The 22,365-nt window shown below is 36.0% G+C and overlaps 2 protein-coding genes across 2 annotated transcripts; one reads left to right on the top strand and one right to left on the bottom strand.

The window, feature by feature from the left end:
- The first annotated feature begins 6,777 nt into the window (after positions 1 to 6,777).
- LOC114735695 (probable boron transporter 7) lies at positions 6,778 to 11,087 on the top strand. Its single transcript, XM_028923408.1, has 14 exons — positions 6,778 to 7,069; positions 7,219 to 7,324; positions 7,410 to 7,492; positions 7,605 to 7,797; positions 7,900 to 8,038; positions 8,122 to 8,287; positions 8,394 to 8,560; positions 8,664 to 8,837; positions 8,928 to 9,023; positions 9,115 to 9,231; positions 9,323 to 9,630; positions 9,721 to 10,000; positions 10,187 to 10,492; positions 10,616 to 11,087. Exons 2-13 carry the CDS (start codon positions 7,221 to 7,223, stop codon positions 10,490 to 10,492), a joined length of 2,133 nt encoding a protein of 710 aa, XP_028779241.1. The 5' UTR covers positions 6,778 to 7,069; positions 7,219 to 7,220; the 3' UTR covers positions 10,616 to 11,087.
- Positions 11,088 to 12,040: 953 nt separating this feature from the next.
- LOC114735728 (potassium channel AKT1) lies at positions 12,041 to 17,152 on the bottom strand. The gene is made up of 12 exons (XM_028923450.1): positions 16,935 to 17,152; positions 16,353 to 16,718; positions 16,083 to 16,140; positions 15,667 to 15,978; positions 15,289 to 15,534; positions 14,814 to 14,912; positions 14,310 to 14,342; positions 13,999 to 14,184; positions 13,460 to 13,654; positions 13,292 to 13,367; positions 12,612 to 13,166; positions 12,041 to 12,533 (listed from the first exon to the last, which is right to left on the bottom strand). Exons 1-12 carry the CDS (start codon positions 17,150 to 17,152, stop codon positions 12,226 to 12,228), a joined length of 2,652 nt encoding a protein of 883 aa, XP_028779283.1. The 3' UTR covers positions 12,041 to 12,225.
- Between the last annotated feature and the right edge of the window lie 5,213 nt (positions 17,153 to 22,365).

Raw genomic sequence — 22,365 nt, 5'->3', positions numbered from 1 at the left:
TAGGGGTTCGCGCATTGAAACAGAAAAAGCAGAGGAAGACCGGAAGACATTGAAAAGGTTGAGGAAATCACGTGAAAGCAGAGAAGGAGATTACGCATCCCGCGATTCCCATCTCCTGGATGGATCTAACACACTGCTTTTTGTGAAATTTGTAGATGCTTTTTCTTAGCGCCGCTTGGTTAGTTAGCTAAAAAAAATAATTACTAAAAAAATCTTAAGACAATAGAACAACTCACAATAACAAGTTCTAATAATGTTAAAAACTTGTTATTAAGACTCAATAACAGAGATGAAAATAGATTAGGCTCCTATCAGAAGCCTACAGCTTAGCCTAGTTAGGACTTGGTATGACATGGCCTGTTTAGTAAATATATGCTTAAAACTTATTTAGAGGCCTTTTAAATTAAATAAACAAGCTAAGTTTTTAAATTTAAAGTCAATACTGATTAATTTTTTAAAATTTATTTTATTAATATATATTAAAATATATAAGCTTCTAAGTGTTTTAAAAGCCTATATTTGTATAGGTTTTAACAGGCTCAAAACCTATTTAGGCCTTCAAAGCTTAAAACATGAGGTCTTTTTAAATGCCTATATTATAAGTAGGTTTTTAAAAATGCTTTAGGCCCAATTGGTTTACGAAGGTTCAGACTTGAACTCAAGTTTTAAACTCTTGTCACAGGTTTAAGACTTGACCTATTTTCATATCTACTTATTAATAATTATTTTTTTCTTAAAATCTCATTGTAAATCTCTCTTTAGACTCTGGTCAGTATTAGGATCGGCCATTTCTTGTATCAAGTTGTGAGTGTGTTTGTTTGGTCTTCTACAGTTGCCAACAAAAAATGTGAGTAGATTTAAGAAAATAACCTTTTTAATATAAAAATTGGAAATTGCAATTTTAAAATGTTAAAATTGTATTTAGACAATGTAGATTTCATTACAGTCAAGAGCACCATAGTGGTTAATTAATCCTATAATGAACACTAAAACTGGTCCCTTTTTTTTTTTAATACTCGTGACAAATCACAAATGTATAAAACCCAGGCTGCTGCCGCTCAAAACCACGCTGGACAACTCAGAAACGCCAGCTCTGCACCATGTTCTTCCCTTTTTCTGGACAACTCAGAACCACTGACTGTACCTACGCTTACAACACGTGAATGAAGTTTGATCACGCCTCATGCTGTCATCGAGTCGCCTATCTCGACCCTTTTCAGGTTCCAGTAATTTAGCTCTGATCTATTTCACATAAGGAAAATTTCCCCTCAGAGAGGCTGTTTGATCTGTGAACATATGGTTCAGCAACATGAAGTCAATCACGTTTGCTTCCGCTGGTTTGAAAGTGGAAGCCATTTTGCAGAACAACTTGTTGATCCAATTTGTAAAAGGAACCAGCTCACGTACGTGACCTGATTTTTTGATTCCTGGCCACCGTTGTTTCAGGCAAATCATCTGTCCTTCGCTCACATTCAGCATTACTGACATACAATACAAGGGGAGCATATTTTCAGATCCACATTAATTATGAATTCAAAGATGGCGATAAGCTAGTACGTTCGTATAGATTATTAATAGAGTTCACATACCAATTGTAACACGTTGCATGCCAAACATTTAGGTGGCCGACGATGGATGTTGATCAGCAGAAAAAAATGCAGAACTGGTAGGTTCTGATATGAATGGTCCCTCCATTCCATTGTTTAGCTTTTCAAGTAAACCTTACCGAACATGATAGTTATAATGAGCCAGCCAATTAGGTTGAGCCGATGCGAGCAGCAGGAAAGGTTCTCGACGCGCTTTTTGACGGGGTCCATTAATTGAGCCAAGAGAGGCACTCTAAATCAATGAGGTCTGTATTATAGGGACGTATTAGGTACAGATCATGTGCCAAGCCGTTTTGTTTGTTGTGTTGCGAGTTTTGGAGAATCTCGTCATGCATGCTTAAGTTACGTCTAATTCCAGATTCCATGCCACGTACCCACGATTCCGAAAATGAAAACTCTAGAAGAAATCGTCCTTGAGATGTGACGCTAAACATAAAATTTAAGTAATTTTTAATATTATCTTACTAGAGTCTTATTCATTCTTGTTCGTCATTGTGAAAAGGAAAATAAGATCACTTGATATTTTAACACAGCACACTCTGAATTTAACTTTATCTAATAAGGCTTATCATGCATGGCTTCTGAATCAAGAAAAGTCATAAACAATCGTATAAAAGTTACAGACGTACACCATACTCTGTATATGTGAAAACATTAGTGGATACAGACTGTTTTTCCCATCACGTAAGAGGGTATTACAAATTTTAGGGCATAGAAAATTTTACGAAATCAACTTTATATGACCCTTGGTACTTACGAAGTAGGCAAGAAATAATACGTAAAGAATACTTGTCAATATATGCACATGATTCCACATGATTTCAATTTTTAATTCTTTCCTTATCAAATTTAAGTATAGTTGTTAATTTTTCCCGACGCATTCATCTATACATATACATTAATGCAAATCTTATGCATTGCATGAAATTTTCATATTGTATAGCCGATCCCAAGCCCGAATAAAGGAGGAGGGTTGTGTTAGGCCCTCGACAGCCAATGTAAAAACCCTTCGAATCTCATGAACATGGATCAATGAAGTAATTATGCTAATGCTAGGTCGTTGCCCAGAAGTGACGCACTATATGGCTCGAGTACAGTGAGAAATGAGCTAGAACCGCTGCATCGTTGCCCGGATGTAGTGTTAAATAAGCGAGGGCTACCGCACTCTCTTGGACGAAAGCGGCTAAAGAAGTTAGTTCATGAGACTAAGATTAGATTTGGCACGTGAAATATTGGAACGCTGAATGAGAAATCTATGGAAGTAGCAAGAATTATGAGGGACAGAAAGATTAATATCTTGTGCCTCCAAGAAACAAAATGGACTAGAGAAGTTGCCAAGGAACTTGGAGAGTATAAACTTTGATACACAGGAAAGGTGAGTGCAAGGAATGGGGTTGGTATCATCGTTGATGGAACATGGAAAAAAACGTGGTAGAGGTTAAAAGGTTTGAGGACAGAATAATATCTTTAAGAGTAATTGTTAGAAAGGATACTATCAATATCATTAGTGCCTATGCACCTCAGGTTGGGGCAGAGGTACATCTTAAAGATAAGTTCTTGGAAGATATGGAGAGGTTGGTTCAAAGCAGACCACTCGAAGAAAAAAATTTTATCGGTGGGGATCTTAATAGACATGTCAGTGAGAAAGCAGGACAATTCAGCGGGCCCATGGTGGTTTTGGTTTTGGGGAGCTTAATAGTGGAGGACAATCTATTCTTGACTTTTCTCTTACATACAATCTCAAGATTGTCAACACTTGTTTTAAGAAGCGAGGTGAGCATTTAATCACGTACAAGAGTGGTGCCTCAAAATCACATATTGATTTCTTTTTGGTTAAGAATTCAGACAGAAGACCGTGTACTAATTGCAAAGTGATTCCGGGAGATGGGGTGACTGCCCAATATAGAGTACTTATCCTTGATGTACGTTTTAAGAGTACCAGGCAAAAGTACCATCAAGTGGTAAAACCCAGGGTTAAGTGGTGGCAGTTAAAGGGTGAAAAGCAGGAGTTATTCAAAAGGAACCTTTTGGAAGAAGGGATTTGGGAGTCGCAGGAAAATACAAACATGATGTGGGAAGAGATAGCTACAAGGGTTCGTTTGGTAGTTAAAACAATTTTGGGAGAATCCAAAGATCCTGGTCAGAGAGATAAGGAGACTTAGTAATGGGATAAGAGTGTGTAAGAGAAAGTCAAACAGAAAAGAGATTGTTTTAAGGCCATACATCTGTGCAATAGTGTAGAAAACCAGGAAAAGTATCAGTTGGCTAAAAAAGAGACGAAGAGAGTAGTGAGCGAAGCACGTACTAAAGCTTATGAGAAGTTTTATCAGGAGTTAGGAACAAAGACGGGAGAAAGAAACATTTACAAGATTGTGAAGCAAATGGAGAGGAAAAAGAGAGATCTGGATCAAGTAAAGTGTATAAAGGATGAAGATGGTAAAGCACTAGTTACTGATGGTGATATTAAGGACAGATGGGAGGATTACTTTTACAAGTTGTTTAATGAGAGAAGCAATTATGCAACTCAGGACTTACAAGACTTGCTAATTAACGAAGATGATCAGAATTTGGCTTTTTACTGCAGGATCTGTATCGAATAGATTAAGGCAGCTATCAAGAAAATGGACAATGGTAAAGCCGTTAGGCTTGATGGTATCCCTATTGAAATTTGGAAATATTTGGGCGATAAGGGTGAGGTGTGGTTAACCAAGCTTTTTAATGAAATTTTACGCTCTAAGAATATGCCAGATGATTGGAGGAGAAGCATTTTAGTTTCTATTTATAAGAATAAAGGAGACATTCAAAACTGTGCAAGCTACAGAGAGATAAAACTTATGAGTCATACAATGAAGTTATGTGAAAAAGTGATGGAATATAGGTTGAGGTTAGAGACTTCTATTTTGGAAAACCAATTTGGATTTATACCAAGGAGATCCACATCGAAAGCAATATATTTACTAAGGGGGTTAATGGAAAGATATAGGAGTAAAAGAAAAGATTTACATATGGTTTTTATTGACTTGGAAAAGGCTTATGATCGTGTGCCAAGAGAAGTAATGTGGAAGGCTTTAGAAAAGAAAAGTGTATGGGTTGCTTATATCAAAGCCATACAAGATATGTATGAGGGGGTAACTACTAGTGTAAGGACGCCTGGAGGTGAGACAAAGGACTTTCCTATTAAGATTGGCTTACATCAGGGATCCTCTTTGAGTCCGTACTTGTTCAACATCGTTCTAGATGTTCTAACTAAACCTATTCAAGAAAGAATCCCTAAGTCCATGCTTTTCGCGGATGACATAGTTCTCATGGCTGAATCAAAAGAAGAGATTAACACTAGATTGGAGTTATGGAGAAGGACTTTGGAGTCGAAAGGTTTCTACTTGAGCAGGAACAAAAAAGAATATATGCATTGTGATTTTGGGGGGAGGCAAGACAATGGGGATTTAGAGGTGAAGATAGGGGGATCAAATTATTCCTCAAGTATCAAAGTTTAAATATCCAGGATCCATTATACAGGAGGATGGGGAAATTGAGGGAGACGTTTCTCATAGAATACAAGCTGGCTGGTTAAAGTGGAGGAAAGCTACCGGAGTTATTTGCGATAAGAAGGTACTTGAGAAGCTTAAAGGAAAATTTTATTGGACTGTTATAAGACTAGCTATGTTGTACGGTAGTGAATGTTGGGCAATAAAGGGAAAACATGAGCATAAAGTCGAGGTAGCAGAAATGAGGATGTTGAGATGGATGTGTGGTCATACAAGAAAAAATAGGATTCGAAATGAAAATATTAGGGCAAGAGTCAGTGTGGCACCTATCCAAGAGAAAATGATTGAAAATCACTTAAGATGGTTTGAACATGTGCAGAGAAGGACATTGGAGGCCCCGATGAGGGGAGTGGATCAGACATGATGGAGTCCCATAAAAAGGGACAGAGGAAGACCGAGAAGAATGCCTAATGAGGTCATTGAACGAGACCTCATAGTCAACAACACATCTAAGGACTGGGTTGTTGACAAAGCATGATAGCGTCGTGTGATTCATATAACCAACCCCATCTAGTGAGATAAGGCTTGTTGTTGTTGTCGTTGCATGAAATTTTCAAAGTCATGGTCGTTATACTATGTGTATATATATTGGTAACGGTATGAAATTAGAGGATATATCTGAATAACTTGTAGAATATTATTCTTGGCTTTTAATATAAGAGTTTGTTTAACATTCAATTTAGTAATAAATATAAGACTTCAATTCATTTTGTCTCTAATATTTATTTATTTTTTTCAAAGAATTCTTATCTTAGTTGTATATAGTAAATGTTATATCAAATGGTAGTCTTAACTATTTTCTACACATAACTAATTAAATTTTTTTTTTAATTTATTCAAAGGCAGAAAAAGTATGGTGTGAAAACATGAACATGATCATGGGAGAAGGAGAAAGGAAAGGGCAATTGAGCAGAGAATGGGGGGCAGAGGAAAGGTTCTCAAATTGGCTGGCCAATAGCTGTAAAGTTGGCAGAACAGAGCAGGCTCTATTCATTCAATCACTCAATGTATCATCGCTCCAACAAACGGATTTGTGTTTTGTGGCCCTCTTGCTCAGGGGGTGTTTGAGAAACCTAAAACCATAGTTTCAGAAGTACTTTTTCTTAAAACGAAATAATTTCCTCCACATATTTATTTCGTAATCCGTAAAAGTACTTCTGAAACCATGATTTGGTTTTTATCCAAACACCCCTTCAGTTTTTTTTGGTCTAACTCTTTTTCAGTATTACTACAACACAAAAACACGGCACGCCAGTCAAACTGGTCAAACCAAGTTGTCGCCTTCTCCCGGCAAGCTGGGCGTACGAGGTCAGTAGTGTGCTCGTGTTAGTCAAATGGGTCCCATAAAATGTCGCATCTGCTAGCTGTAATCGTCAGATTTTTTGGAGATACTACGCACAAAGCCAACGTCCACGGTAAAAGTTACTCCAAACCAAATGGGAACAGAGCGAGATCCCCCTGTGATTCAATTGGGCCCCACGCGCTTTACATTTTACACACGACAAAAGTCCCTCATGAAACTCTCATGAACATTATTATCACATGATATAATAATCTCTCCCTTCCGACTGTCTCGCATCCCCGTTCCCTTTTTCATTCTGCATTTCGGTGTTCTTGCCGGAGGCCCCTTCGCCGCCTCTCTACTATCTCCCTGGCTTCTTCTTCCTTCATTCTCTTCTATTGCCTCTTCTCCTCTGTCTCTGCGCTCAATCTGCATCGTTAGCCCTTCTACTCAATCTTCATATATCAGCATTCCATGAAGCTTCCTTTGTCTGGTTTCTTCTCCTAAAATATAAGTTCATGTATGGTAACTCCAACACTATAAAAGTCTCGGGTTCCGAAGAACAAAGCCCTTCTGTTCCACAAAAAGCTTTTTCTTGAAATCACTGTCTTTCTGCACTTCCAGAAAGATTTCTGGTGAGTAACTCGCGGTAATTTCAAACTTAACCCCGTGCCCTAAAATATAAGGTCACTGAGCACTTGGATTGATGTTCATATCTTGTGCTCTGCATTTAGGTAATCCTGTTTATTGTCTTATCTCTGATTATTTTTTTCTTTCGCATCAGTTATGGCAATCAAGAATAGGCCATTCCGCGGCATTGTCCATGATGTCAAAGGAAGAGCTGCATGCTATAAACAAGATTGGACTGGCGCATTCTGTTCTGGCGTCAAGTAATCTTCGTTTATGACGTCACACATCTCTCTTCTTCCTCTTTGAGTCTGAATAGTTCTGATTTTCTGTGGTCCTCTGTGCCAGGATATTGGCTCCAACTTTCTACATGTTCTTCGCTTCTGCTCTCCCTGTCATTGCCTTTGGAGAACAACTTAATAAGGATACAGGTAAACAGCCTCTTTAGTTTATGGCGTCTAATCTCTTGGTTGATACTATGTTAAAAAGTACCAAAAATTGAGTTTCAAAATTGAATCACCTGTGTTTTTTTTTTCCCACTAGACGGAAGCTTGAGCACAGTGGAAACATTAGCATCAACTGCCATTTGCGGAATTATCCACTCCATATTTGGTGGGCAGCCTTTGTTGATCTTGGGGGTTGCTGAACCCACTATTATAATGTATGGTTATCTGTACCAGTTTTGCAAGAAGAGGCCAGAGCTGGGTGCTAATTTGTTTCTGGGTTGGGCTGGTTGGTATGATACAAAACATAATTTTGCCTCTGTCTTCCTCTTCCTCCCAAATACTTTGCTTTGACTTCGTATATTTTGCTCCTAAATATGTTCCTATGCTTTCAGGGTCTGTGTCTGGACTGGACTCATGTTGATTCTGCTTGCAATTTTCAATGCTTGCGCGGTTATCACTAGGTTTACTAGAATCGCCGGGGAATTATTTGGCATGTTAATTACTGTCCTATTCTTTCAACAAGCTATAAGGGTATTGCTTTTTCTTTACAGCAAGAATTTAGACTTTGGCATCTCAGAAATCAACCTCTCTAATCGTTTGAAATTTAACCTCAGGGACTAATAGGAGAGTTTGGTGTTCCCAAGGATGTAGATCCGTCTGCGCAGGAATTTCAATTCCAATGGCTGTATACAAATGGATTGCTTGCCATCATTTTTGCTTTTGGGTTACTTTTCACTGCCATAAAAAGTAGAAGGGCAAGGTCATGGCGATATGGAACGGGTACATAAATGATATACAAATAGAGACCACAGACAAAAGGCTTTTCTTTATTAGTCATAATTTAGTTTTGATTGCTGTTATATCATTATTGTTGCGTTAAATGTAGGATGGCTACGAGGTCTCGTCGCAGATTATGGAGTTCCATTGATGGTTGTGCTGTGGACTCTGTTATCTTATCTTGTACCAAACAAATTGCCAGATGGAGTTCCTAGAAGGCTGTATTGTCCCCTTCCTTGGGATTCTATGTCTCTATACCACTGGACAGTGGTGAAGGTATTATTGTATACGCGCACGCGTGTGTTGTATAACTTGTATTAAGTTGTGATTTGAATACGAAAGTCCTAGAAACGATTTGACAGTTAGCTACAAAATGCAGGATATGGTGAAGGTGCCTGTGGTTTATATTTTTGCTGCAATTGTTCCAGCTGTGATGATAGCAGGATTATACTTCTTTGATCATAGTGTAGCCTCCCAGATGTCTCAACAGAAGGAGTTCAACCTTCAAAAGCCATCAGCCTACCACTACGATATGTTCTTGCTTGGAATTTTGGTATGTTATTTTGTCCTAAAATGCTTGCTTTTCTGCTCTGTGAATTCACGAGCTTGACTGATAGTGATATGATTATTTTATGCTGTCTAGACTCTTATGTGTGGTCTTCTTGGGCTTCCTCCATCAAATGGAGTCCTTCCTCAGTCGCCAATGCATACAAAAAGTCTGGCGGTTCTTAAGAGGCAGGCAAGAATCCTTTTTGGATGAATGCTTCTCTAGCTTCTCAACGTGCAATCAATTATATGATTTTTCTCATAAAAAATAACCCAATGTGCAGTTGATCCGAAAGAAAGTGGTACAGAGCGCCAAAGAATGCATTAAGTACCAAAGGAGCAACTCTGAGTTGGTTGGAAAGATGCAGGCAGTGTTCATAGAAATGGACACAGCCCCTACAGTAAGTGCCGAAGACCTAGAAACTACAAGGATACTTCGAAGTTGAATTGTTATTGATGTAAACAGGGTTTTGATTTTTGAACATGGTATAGGATAAGGAGTTAGAGACTTTAAAGGAGGCTGTGACGAAACATGAGGACATGGATGATGAAAAAGACAAATTTGACCCTGAGGTACACATAGATGCCTATTTGCCAGTTAGAGTAAACGAGCAAAGAATGAGCAATACCTTGCAGTCATTCCTTGTGGGAGCATCAATTTTTGGCATCCCCGTCATCAAAAGGATTCCGACCTCTGTTCTTTGGGGATATTTTGCTTACATGGCCATTGATAGTCTTCCAGGGAATCAATTCTGGGAAAGGATTCTGCTTCTCTTCATCACTCCAAGCAGGAGATACAAGTTAGTTGATTTACAAGTTTAAAAAGCAGATCTTTTGTATATTCAGTTTCTGTCATTGTTCTCATGTTGTGATTTCTGTATGTTGAGCAGAATCTTGGCAGGTTCTCATGCTTCATTCGTGGAGTCAGTTCCCTTCAAGAGCATAGCTGCATTCACCGTTCTGCAGCTTGTTTATTTGGTGGTGTGCTGGGGAGCGACATGGATCCCTATAGGTGGAATATTGTTTCCACTACCTTTCTTCCTTCTCATATGCATAAGAGAGCATCTGCTTCCCAGGTTATTCGATCCCAGCCATCTTCAGGAGCTAGATGCTTCTGAGTACGAAGAAATTGCTGGTGATCCACTTGTTTCCCGGAATTTATCACTTGTGGTAAGTCCTTCTTTCATTAACACTCTCCCTCTGGAGTTACAAGATATGCTACGCATTGAAGTTAATTATGTTTTGAATTTAAGAGTAATTTTTCTGTATTTTTTGCATGTTTAGACGTCTTCTGTTTTGTGTGCGCACACGTTTCAATGCATGCTTTTAACATTTGAGTTAAAAACGATAATTTAGGACAAGGTTTCGGCTGATGCTAATGGTGATAAAGATTCCGAAGATTTCTATGACGCTGAGATGTTGGATGAGATGACAACCAGCAGGGGAGAGGTGAAACTCAGAACTGTAAGCTTCAATGGTAGAAACCACAGCTTCAACGATAGAAACCACAGCTTCAACGATAGAAACCTCAGCTTCAACAGTAGAAATCAAAGCTTCAACGACAGAAACCTTAGCTTCAACGGCAGAAACCAGAGCTTCACCGGTAAAAACCTCAGCTTCAATGGTAGAAGCCAGAGCCTCAACGAGGACAGACATTATTAGGTAATGAAATTGGCAGCTTACTGTGACTTCTATATTTCTAGTTTCTAGTTTAAAAAAAAAAAAAAAGCATGTCAGGAATCAAGATGTCAAGGTGTATTTAAATTACGGTCTGGTTTTGAACAGGTATAAAGTTCTGCAGGAAGTTCGTCGGGGTTTTGATATAAGAATAGCATGATGCTGCTAGGGAGAGCAATACTCAAGATTCTTGTGTAGCCAACCAAAGTTGAAGAGAGTCTTCTCTGGAAAATGAAAGGAGAAAGCAAACAAAGGAGCTACATCGAAAGAGAGAGGAAACGCAGAAAGGGTGAAAAAATTCGAAGTCTCGGATGAACTTTTGAGATCAAGATGTTATTGCTTTGCTAGCTGGCCGCAAAATTGAGAAAGGGGGTTCGGTAGAGATTTCGGCTTTTGGCGAGTTAGGCCTATCTGCGATATTAGGCATTAGGCCTAGGCCTTAGTCCCCTCACGTTGAGGCCGAAGCATTTGAATGAGTTCATTGAACATGGCAGCGATTGAGTTCGACTGATAACATCGAATTTTTTTTATTCTTTGCATATTGTATTATATTAGTTATTTATCCTCCTTCATTCTATTATTTCTTGGAATAATTAATCTGTAAATCCTTATAGTTTCAACTAATTTTGAATTAGGTCTCTATAGTTTTTTTCTTTTATCAGGTCCTTATACCTTCACTTGTTTTTAATTAAGTCCTTATATTTATTTTTCTTTTTATCAAATTCTTATAAGTTTACCTTATTTTTAATTAAGTCCCTGAATTTTTTTATTCTTTATTTTATAAATTCTAATATTACTATTCTATTACCATAAAATAGTATATATTATTTAATATTAGTTTATAAACTATAATATTCTAAAAATAATGAATTATTATAATAATTTTATTTTTTGCCAGCAAGAAAATATTAATTGTTCTAAAAAAATTTCCTGAATTAATTAATTATATTACTTATTTTTATTATATAATTAGTAATTTAATTCCATTATCAATATTTTATATTTCAATATTAATCTATTTAATTAAGTTTATATTTAATTAATAAATGAAAATTAAAATTACATGGACCTAATTAAATTTAGTAAAATTATAAGAATTTGATAAAAAGAAAAATAAATACAAGGACCTAATTAAAAACAGCTGAAAGTATAAGGATTTTATAAAAAGAAAAAAAACTATAGGGACTTAATTCAAAATTGATTGAAACTATAAAGACTTACAGATTAATTAACCCTTATTTCTTTGTTTCCTCCTCTCATTTTTACTCCAGTATTATGTGTTTCATCTTTTATTCAAACCTGAGAAATACGAATGCTTGAACAAAAAGATGATTCCCTTTCGTTGAAAGTTAAAACTCGTCGCCACTCATCATGCGCAATTTCTCCTTGGCAAAAGCTTAACACCGTTATTCCATTAATAACTCTGATGACCTGGACAGGCGGCGTTAAGTGAACGCATATGTGGCATAAACATGTAAAATCGCATCCTAACTGAAGGCGAACTTGTTTAATGTATTGCACGCATCATGAGCAGCGACCGATCAAAAACTGGCCCAGCAAATCACACTCTGTTTGGATCCAGTTTAGCCTACTTACAGCTATTACTCATAGAATATAATTATGGAAAAGGTAGATGAATCCTTTTTTTCCAAAAACATTTTGTTTATTTTTTTTAAACAGTATCTAATTCTACCAACTATTTCGGTTTCTGTACATCTCTACCTGCCTTCTTCATGGGGTATTGCCATTGACTCAAGAGCTCCATCACGTGCAAGAACGAGATGATCCCCATCTCTAATAAGCCTTATATCCTCAATCTCAGCTCCTTCTCTGGTCAAAATCTTGTTGGCCAAAAAGTCGAACTTTTTCACACCCATGTCTATCAGTTCTTCAAGGGACTTGGGCAGAAACACGAGCTTCCCACCGTGTTCCCCTTTCTCTGGACAACTCAGAACTATCCTGGCTGCGAATCCATTCAGGTTCTCTGCAACATCATTATTGCCTTGTGATGATGCATGGGCTTGATCTGCATAATTTTGAATATCAGTAACAAAATCGTTATGGGAAGAACAAAACGATGGTCGTTAAGCCGATGAATGCTTACCACGGTTAGCAGCAGCGGACATGATGCCAAAGAAAGAATTGTGAAAATGGTTGGCTCTTGGCCTTGGATGATTCTCCAACCAAGTCACTTCTTGACGGGCACACGTCGCTGGTTCACTTGGGAACTTCCTGAGGGTTTTGGCATCATTCTTTGTCGTGGGAATAACAAGTGGTCTTTTGCCCTCTCGGATGTTGTGGAACATCTCTACGATATCTTCATGCCCTTGATGATCTGCCAAAGTCCTGGGGGTCCATCCATGAACATCTGGCTTATCAATATCTGCTCCTTGCTGCAGAAGCAACTTTACTATCTCAGTGTTTCCATCGCATACAGCCGTGTGAAGTGCTGTTGTGCCGTTGCTTCTGGGCTGCGTCACATCGCCACCATATCTTATGATTTCTTTGAGCAATTCCAGGTTGTTTTGCTCCACAGCAGAGCATGCCATCTGCCCTACGTCCGCACAGGATAGGTCCCCGCCATTGTCTATGAGAAGTTTTACGACTGATTCATGCCCTCCCAACATTGCTTCCCATAGTGGGATATTTCCATTCAAATCTGCATAAACGAGCAATTGGAGGTGGTGAGCAGCCTGCAATGCTCCATTACCCGGATCATCTTCCACAATGTTAAAGAGATGATAAAGAAAAGAAATCATTAATTACTACTGATTCTAAGAATACCTTTTCTGTTAGGATCAGCCCCATATTCAAGAAGTAGAACCACACAATGTTCGTTGCCTCTAGATGCGGCAATATGCTGTTAAAGAAGGCAAGTGGTAAGTTTCTAGGTTAGACTTGGTGCATAGAGGCTTGTGCAGTCATAGAGAAGAAAGACGCAAATCAGCTAACCAGTGATGTCCTTCCATTTTTATCAACTTCATTTGGATCTGAGCCTCTCTTCAGCAACTGATGCAGCAATAGGTCATCGTCTCTGTTTGCAGCAAAGCAAGGACTGATAGGCAAATCCATTCTTCCCCGAGCAAGCATCGCCTCTGTTTCCGCCAAAACTCCCTCCATTATTGGATCACTTGATTCCTTCAAATGCTGTGAAAGGTTATAGCGAAAATCACTATAACATACACCAAAATATCATCCAGGCGAAGCCAGCAGTTTGTTTCGTCCTCGAGACTTGATTTTTATAATATGAAAGTGATTATCATTATCATTCTTCTAATTACCTGTTATTTAGATCCCATGTTATGCAGTCTATTACTTTTGAACAGGGAAAAACTCAAAAACCAAATCATGGAATCTGAATAACAGGTAATTAGAAGAGTGGTCACATAAAAGAAACTAAATAATGGGAAAAAAATGTTGAGTAGAAGAGCATGTGAACAAAATTAAAACATGCCTTAATATAGGAATAAGTTGGTCCAAATATGATATACCTGAAGAAAATTACTCATGATTATTGTCCCATCTCCAACATTTGAATGAGCAAGATTTATAAACGCAGTGCGATTCAGACGTAAAAGCTGGCTCAATCGTTTGGTTCGAACTGTAATTAGTTGTGGCCTGTAACATAGCACGCCTATCTCTCCAACCACATCTCCTACCTTTGCCTCACCAACAACCTGCAATAATTGCAGACAACATGATTTGTCAATTATTGTGATAAGTCTCGTTATCATTCCTGTATGACAGTAAGACAAACCAAAGCAGTAATAATTCACAGAAACTGTACTTCAAATAAACTTGCCTGTTCTATACCATTCTTTTGGATGATAAGTTCCTGCAGGTCACAACAAAAAAATTGAGATAGTTTAGTTTGTTTTCATATAGAAAGAGTCGAAGTGAGGCAAAATATTATTTAAAGTGAAGAGATATTATTCAGTGAAGGACGCCTGCTTGAACAGAGTGATATTCCCAGTTCAATGAAAAAAAATCTACCCAAAATCGTAATATAACAATGTTCTTATTACACCCGTGTATGTCCATCGGTTTCATTTCAAGCAATTAATTGGAATCATTTGATCCAGGATTATAATTCGAGGAGTATCCTTATTTACTTGGCATGGCCAGCTAGCTCACGAATATATACTTAAAACCCATGTAAAACCCTCAACGTACTTTTCTGCTCCCAGTACAGATTTGTCAAAACCCCATGTTAAAAATGTCTTCTACGTGCTACTCAAAAAAACATAGAATAATAAAAGGCTAATTAAACTGCTAAGGAAAATAAGGGAATATAATAATATCTTACAGCTGCACCCGTAACGAGTATATAGAAGTCCGTTGGTGCTTCATTCTGTAAAATGACATCCTCCTTTGGAGGAAAGTACTCAGCTTTCATTTCTGTGACCTTTAAAAAGTTCAAGACGTGATTGTGAGATGATCTATGTAGCATCCAAAAGCCAGTACAACAAGAAGCACATGTAAATTATTGTTCGAGGAGCTTCCAGTTGTAATTTACGTAAGAAATTTATCAATCAAGAAAGTGTAGAAGTCTTTTGAGAGGACCCCTATATCTTCTTGTTTAGAAATGCGAGTTTATGGAGCGATGATCATGCTTCGAGTCCATTTCTTCCTCAAATGTTGCTCTTCGACATTGGTTATAATGGTTTTTCACCAAAAGCATAGTATTAAATGCAGCTGATTAAAATCCTTTTGCACCCTGATAAAGGTTTATAACAGTTTTCATATTAACACCGCCGCATTGAAGGGCAAAGAAATATTACCAGTTGAAAAAGTAGGTCATTGGACACGCCATGAAACAGGTAGACTTTGTCGACAAGTGAATAGAAGAGGTGGTGTGATATGCTGGATCGAATCGCTTTTGGAAGAGCATCAATAACCTCTTGATGCTGCAGTCCTTCTAAATCTGTTCTGTACTTCATAAACAAATGAGCAAGCATCTGCTCTTGCAAGCGGACGGGTAACTGGTTCCGTTGTGCAAAACCTGTGGCAGCTTGAACGGTGTCTCTCTGATATCCCAGGAAAAGAGGAATACATTTAAAACCATAATTAACGAACTTCTTAAAATGAGTGCGGCGCTGAGGAATTCAGAAGCAATAGTTGTATGTGAAGAATAAAACGATATGACATAATGTACTCACATATGTCCTCGTTCGACTTGTGAGATGGACAACCATATTGGTCATGTTTCCTATAAGATATGAGTTGAGTCCAAGAATGTAGAATATATAGAAAATGTCAAACGTCATCTCCTTTGTATTCACAGGATGGAGATCACCATAACCAACGGTCGACAAAGTAACCAAGGCCCAGTAAACTGATGTTACATAGTGTCCCCACAGGTGCATCTGGTCGCCATTAGCAACTAGGCTAAACCATGTGGTTTTTATGTCATGATTTGCAGCAAGAAAATAAAAAAAGCAGGCGGCAAAATGCACTGAGAACATTGTAACCTACATATGAATCAAAATTATCATAAGATGGATTGGTCTACGTACTAACTCGCATTTTAAGTATGAAACTGAATTTGACATTAAATGGCACAGCAAATACTCACACATATCAGCTTTGAACAGCGGACCCAGATGTAATTAAAATTCCTGTCCTTTTCCAATCTGATACGTTGAAGAAAGAAGGGAAAGGATACTTTATCAGTCGCAATGCAAGTTATAGAAGGCAAGAAAAAAATGAAAATCAGAGCAGAACAAATCTCATGTATCGTCTCAAGCTTGAGTTTAACTTGTTCGTTCAATATGCAAAACCAAAGCAATTGTCCCTGAATAAAATACGTTACATCGAATTTGGTAAAGGAAAATTTTCACATTACCTTGCAAACAAAGCACTGACTCTACGGAGACGCCAAAGACGCAGCATGTTGAAGAGGCCATATGTCTGAAGAGGTGTGGGCAGTACTTTACGAGCAAGTTCAAAAGGGATGGTAGAGATGACATCAAAGAACAGCCAGGTTTTGGCGTATCTCAGTGCAATCATTTTCGGGTTGTCGATAAACAGATAAGAACTTTTGTCGAGGTAGGCAACAAAGAAGGTCAGAACAATGTCAATGGCAAAAAAGCCGTTGACAACATTATCTGTTATGGCAAGAGGACCCTTGGATTCATTAAGGAATCCAAATTCAAAGGGGCAAACCCATGCAGTGTAGAAAACTAAAAGGACCAGAAATGTCTGCCAGCATCTGCAACATATCTCCATCATTGACTAAACAAGTTAGAACGTGCGAATCAAAAGAAATAAAGCAAAAGCAACATGCACTAACGCAGGGGGAGAAACTTTGAGACTGTAAAATCTTCTAGTGTGTGGGTTTAATAACAGGACCGAGGTGAATAAATTCAGAAAGAATTGGTTTTGGGAAATTCCGTAAGAGGAAAAGGAGAGCGAATAAAGCTTAAACCTGTAACGGGGGTTGAAAGGAGAGATGATGCAGGATCGGAGCTTGGGTCGGCGATAGGTCCGAGCGGCACTGGCGCCAAGAGAAGGAAGAGGGGCTCCGACGAGGCTGTAATGGCTGCCCTCGTCCCTGGACATGTGTTCAAGCTCTATCTCTTGCTCATCTCCTCTGCCGCAAAATATTGAGTGGGTAAACTTCATTTTTTGACTCACCGCCGGCATTGTAAGCAACGGCAAGGAACCACCGTCGCCGTCACTCACCCTGCCCTCTCTGTTTTGGACTTCAACAACAAATCACGAAATTCTCTCTATCTCTCTCTGTGTTTAGGTATCACTGCGTCTGCGACTCAATATGGGAGTGACGCTCCCTGCGAGACTTATACGTGCGTCTCTTCTCCCTCTCGTGCTCTTGAATAAATAACGAACTTTCCGTTATCATTCGGCCCCAACGTACAAGTGGGAAAAGTTACATCTAAAAACCCAAATAACAAAACCATAAATGAACGGGTTTTAAAATTTATAATTATCATGATCCAAAATTGCTTCCAGCCAGCATTCCATATGAGCAAATACTTAAGTTTAAAAAATATAGAATAAATTGGACAAACAATAGCACTATTTAAAATTTACAAGTATTATCGATCCTTTTGTGTGACCTTAAACCTTGAAAATTGTATTTTGCATTAATAAATACTGCTAGTTATCATTTTTTTAATTTATTTATATAGAATGATAGTATAAAAATAAAAAATAAAAAATAATTCACCAAATAATAACAAACAGTAAAATAGTTAGCTCTTATATAGTGCTAAATATCAAATAATTTTAGAATTTATAACTATCCTGTAAATAAAAAATTATTATGCTTTAATATCTTATAACGAAATTAATAACTTGAATTTCAAAAATTTTTAGTGGTTTCTTGGATTTTAATGATAACTAATAAATAATGTTACTTGTTTTTCCTTATATTAATGACATATTAGTGTTGATATCGATATATTGATGATCATGATAGTGGTTTGTTATCCTTGAAAATAATTCCTTTTCTAGAATCTTTTATCTTAATTATGGCGAAGTTTAAGTCTTCAAATATCCTTTCACATAGTTAGTTTATTATTCAATATGCTTATTTGTTTATATATTAGAAAATTAATCGTGTATTATTTTTATTGCAAATATATCAATAAAGAAATTACGAGAAGTTATTTGGAAAAAAAAAAAGAAAAAGAAATTACGAGAGCTTGTAATTAGGTCTATGAATTAAAACTGTGGTGAACTATTTGCTGGCAAAAAAAGAAACTGTGGTGAACTATTGTTTGCAATAAAAAAGTTCTCACAATAATGCTATCCCCTTAATTTTAATGGCACGCTTCAATTAATAAATCTGGAAATGACCCATGAAACTGAGTTAAAATAAGATTATAATCAAATGAAAAGCTTTTCTGTGAGATGAAAATATTAATTAATTCAAATTTCCTCGTTTCTCGGCCAGAAGGTTTTTCTTCTTCAACAAAATTTTCTCCTTTTTCGGCTAGCTACAAAATCTATACGTCACTATATTATTTGTCTACGTTTTTATTTTTTATTTTTTATATTCAATTCATTGAATATAAATATTGTTAATCTAATCCTTTTGGCCAATAAACATAATTAATTAAATTAAAATTTATGTAATAGTGATGAAATAGTTTATAAGAGCATTGTCATGTTATTATTTTTCCAATATTAAATACTCCGGTCCTTCATATATGACCTAATTCTTGAGTTGGTTTTGGTCCTAAATATAAGACCCCTTTCTCATATTTATCAATTTTCTCTAAATTACTCCTATGAAGACTCCCTCAACCATAATCAAGTAAAAGAGGGAGAGGGAGTATTAAGAAAGATGATTATGGTATTTTAGGAAAAATGTGTCACTTTTTTTATAATTAACTAACTTACCTAACTTTCTTAATCTAATCAAATTAGTTAAATAGGTCTTATATTAAGGAGCGGAGGAGTACTATATATTAATAATCCGCCCTTTCATCGGCATCCACTCTTTAATTAGCTTTTCAGTTTTCACAATGATCGATTTGACTGATGCTATAACCCTGTCAAGAATCAAGAATAATATAACCTGTCAATATTATATTTAATAACATCTATTATATTTGCTGGTCTTATTTAATTAAATTGCATAAATAATTTTTATCGTATTTTATATTTTTTCCCCTGCCTCCACGCCCTTTCTATTTAGTAAGACCAGGTTAGACATGCTTTATAAGAATAAGCTATTTTATGTAACCTAATGAAAATAATATAATTTATTATACGTCTGTCGATATTACCACTAAAAATGTAGGAGTTGTCTAATAATTTTTTTAATTTTAAACATAAGTCTTCAGATTTCTTTTTCTAGGAAAAAAAATACAATTTATCTCTCAAATAGGAGTTTTCTATAAGGATATTTGGAGAAAATTTACACACGTATCTTACTAAACTAATTACCCAATTTTTTAATCCTTATGAATTATTCATCAAACTATTATATTTAGAAGAAATGAGAAATATATTTTCTTTCGGTGAAATTTGATAAGTTTTGGTTAATCATGTTTATGTTAGTCTATGCAAGGATTCTCCATTTTGTTTAGCTTCTATAAAAAATTATGAAAAAAGGTGATTTAAATTATGAAATACTACCTCTGATTCTTAATATAAAATTTTGTTTAGCTTCTATTTTAGTTCTAAATATAAGACTCTAATCTATTTTGTCTCTCCTATTTATATATGTATTTTTTTTCCAAAGTAGTCATTCTAACAGTGGTAGTTTTAGTTGATATATTTAATTCGTAAGAATATTTTAGGAAAGACAATACATATTTACTATAAATAACTAACTTAATTTTTTTTTAATCTACTCAAATTAATCAACTAGTTTTTATAATTAGGACCGGAGGTAATATGAAGCTTCATGATACACTGCAGGTGGAATTCATGTTTCTTTTCTGGAGTACATTATACTATACATATTATTATGACTTATAAAAAGGACATATCATTACCACTGGCCGTTTGGCCGAGTGGTATGTGTGTGTGTGGAGGGTGTGCGTTGCGGGTTCGATCCTGCTCTCTTGTAGCCCAAAAAAAAGAAGATACATCATTATGAATTTTTTACACTGAGTTAACACTGTGATACTTAATATAAGATTAATTGACTAATTTAAAAAGATTAAAAATATTACTAAATTACTCAATTATAATATATATGACATGATCTCTTTAAATATTTATGTGCATTATTAGATAATATACTAATTTATAAGTAAATCAAAACTTAATTAATCTTTCCAAATTAGTCGGGTCAGGGCTAATATATTGATATTCATGTATTAATCATTTTCTAAATTCACTGAATGAAAGCTAGTAATAGTAAGAGCCCTAATGGGTTGGTAAATGGAATAGGGTAGTGAAAACTGTGCGGGATGTGGATGGATTCGATGAGCATCCGTATTGGAGAATCGCTTTGAAGAAGAAAAGGCAAATTAGGACGACATGATTTATATTTATAATCCAATCTAATTGTACATCGATGAAATTGCCCTTTAGAATCAGTTCTTCTTTTAATCATCAAATACCCTTTTTTAATTAGTCTGTGGTTTACAATCCCCCCTCCGCCACCTCCACCACTTATTTGGCTAATCCATTTTCAAGATGCTCAATTTCAAAGGTAGTCTATTTTCCTTTTATTTTCTCTTTATTCTCGCTGGGAAAAAATTAATTTTTTTGAAATAATATTAGCACAACTAAGCTTGTCAAATATAAGGTCTGTGTTAAATATAATAGGTGTTTGGATGAGTACCAAACCATAGTCGTTTCTCCCCAATCGAAAAGGGCCCTTTCTTTTATATATATATATATATTTTTTTTAATTTAATTTCATATTTCTATCTTATCTCTATATGTTTTAAAAATAACTTTATGATATACAAACTAAATATATAAAAAAAATTATTTTGATTGATAAAAAAATACTTTTTAAAAGTAATTTTTAGTTACCCAAACACTCTTACAGTCTATCTTTTAATTGATACTGTGTTTATTTTGGTTGAAAATTATAAACTTAGTTTTTCTCAGTTTAAAATAAAGGGGTGATTGGTTACTCCTAAAGCAATTAAAAGTACTTTTTATGTAAGTTAACACAAATTTTTTTTTACATACTTATTTTATATATTGTAAAATCACTTTTTAAATTATAGTTTGATTTCCATGTAAACAACTCAAGAGCTACTTTATGCTGGCCAGCTATCTCCACGAGATTGAGTTTCTAATTTTAATTAAATGACTGAGAAAAGGTGTTACTTTTTCTTTTAAATACAAACATGCGTTAGGAATGTTTTTGTTCCGCATTCCATTTTACCTATTCCATTCATCTCTTGATTTTCCTAAGCACTCTGTCACACGTGTACCGTTTTCAGGCGAACGCATCTCCTCCACGTCAGCATAGAAAATAAGCACTCATGAATTAGAGAAGTTCCAGGGGAAAATCCAGGGATTCCCGCACATCAATACACACACTATATGATAACATTTACAATAAAGTATACTGCTTTGCCTATTAATTGCCAAATGCATATGCTCAAAGAAATTTTCATAAATGGGAGCAATGATTAAATATAGTAATAAGAGAGTGGAACCTAACTGATTATTTCACTAATTAATCACCTTGATTGAGGATAAAAAAGAGACAAAACTCACTTGAAACTAGTTCTTCAAATGCTTAAATTGAGATAATTCCAATTAGCTCGTTTGACTGAACAAGATGCTACCCCCGGTCCAATATAAATTGATTAACTTTTCTCACGTGCCAAAAAAAAAAAGATATTATGGGTTTGTTTGGAACAATTTATAAGTAGCTTTTCAATAGTGATTTATAAATTTACGAAATAATGTAAGAAGTTTTGTTTCGGCTTGCGTAAAATGCACTTATGGGGGATTTTCACCGTTCTGCCAAACAGGGCCTAAATTTATCATAAAAAGATAGAAAAATTTATTTTATTTTTAAAAAATGATAAAGTTGTCTCTTATGTTATATTTTTATCATCTCTCATATTTTTCTCTCTCTCACACACATATAGTATTTATTAGCGGTGAAGGTAGAAAAATCATATTAATTATCCTAAAAACATGCTATATTTCATACCACAATTTTTTTTTTTAAACCAACGTCTTTATGTTATAGGTCAGAGGGAGCATTTCTTAATAAATCCTGGATACTTGCCACCCTTTTTTTTTTTTTTTTGACCAAGACTGGATACTTGCCACCCTACTGATGCTGACTTTTGGGACATGGCATCTCATCTCATTTTAATTATAAGGCGACTCAGGAGGTACTCTTGGAAACAATTTCAAAGAGGTACTTACCACAGTTTTATTTTTATGGTTTATTCGTC

The sequence above is a fragment of the Neltuma alba genome, unplaced genomic scaffold (genome assembly GCF_004799145.2).
Source record: "Neltuma alba isolate B1F8T4 unplaced genomic scaffold, ASM479914v2 tig00013249_pilon, whole genome shotgun sequence".
In the NCBI taxonomy this organism is placed as follows: Eukaryota; Viridiplantae; Streptophyta; class Magnoliopsida; order Fabales; family Fabaceae; genus Neltuma; species Neltuma alba.
Note: the sequence above shows the minus strand (reverse complement) of the source record. Positions and strands in the feature narration are given on the sequence as shown.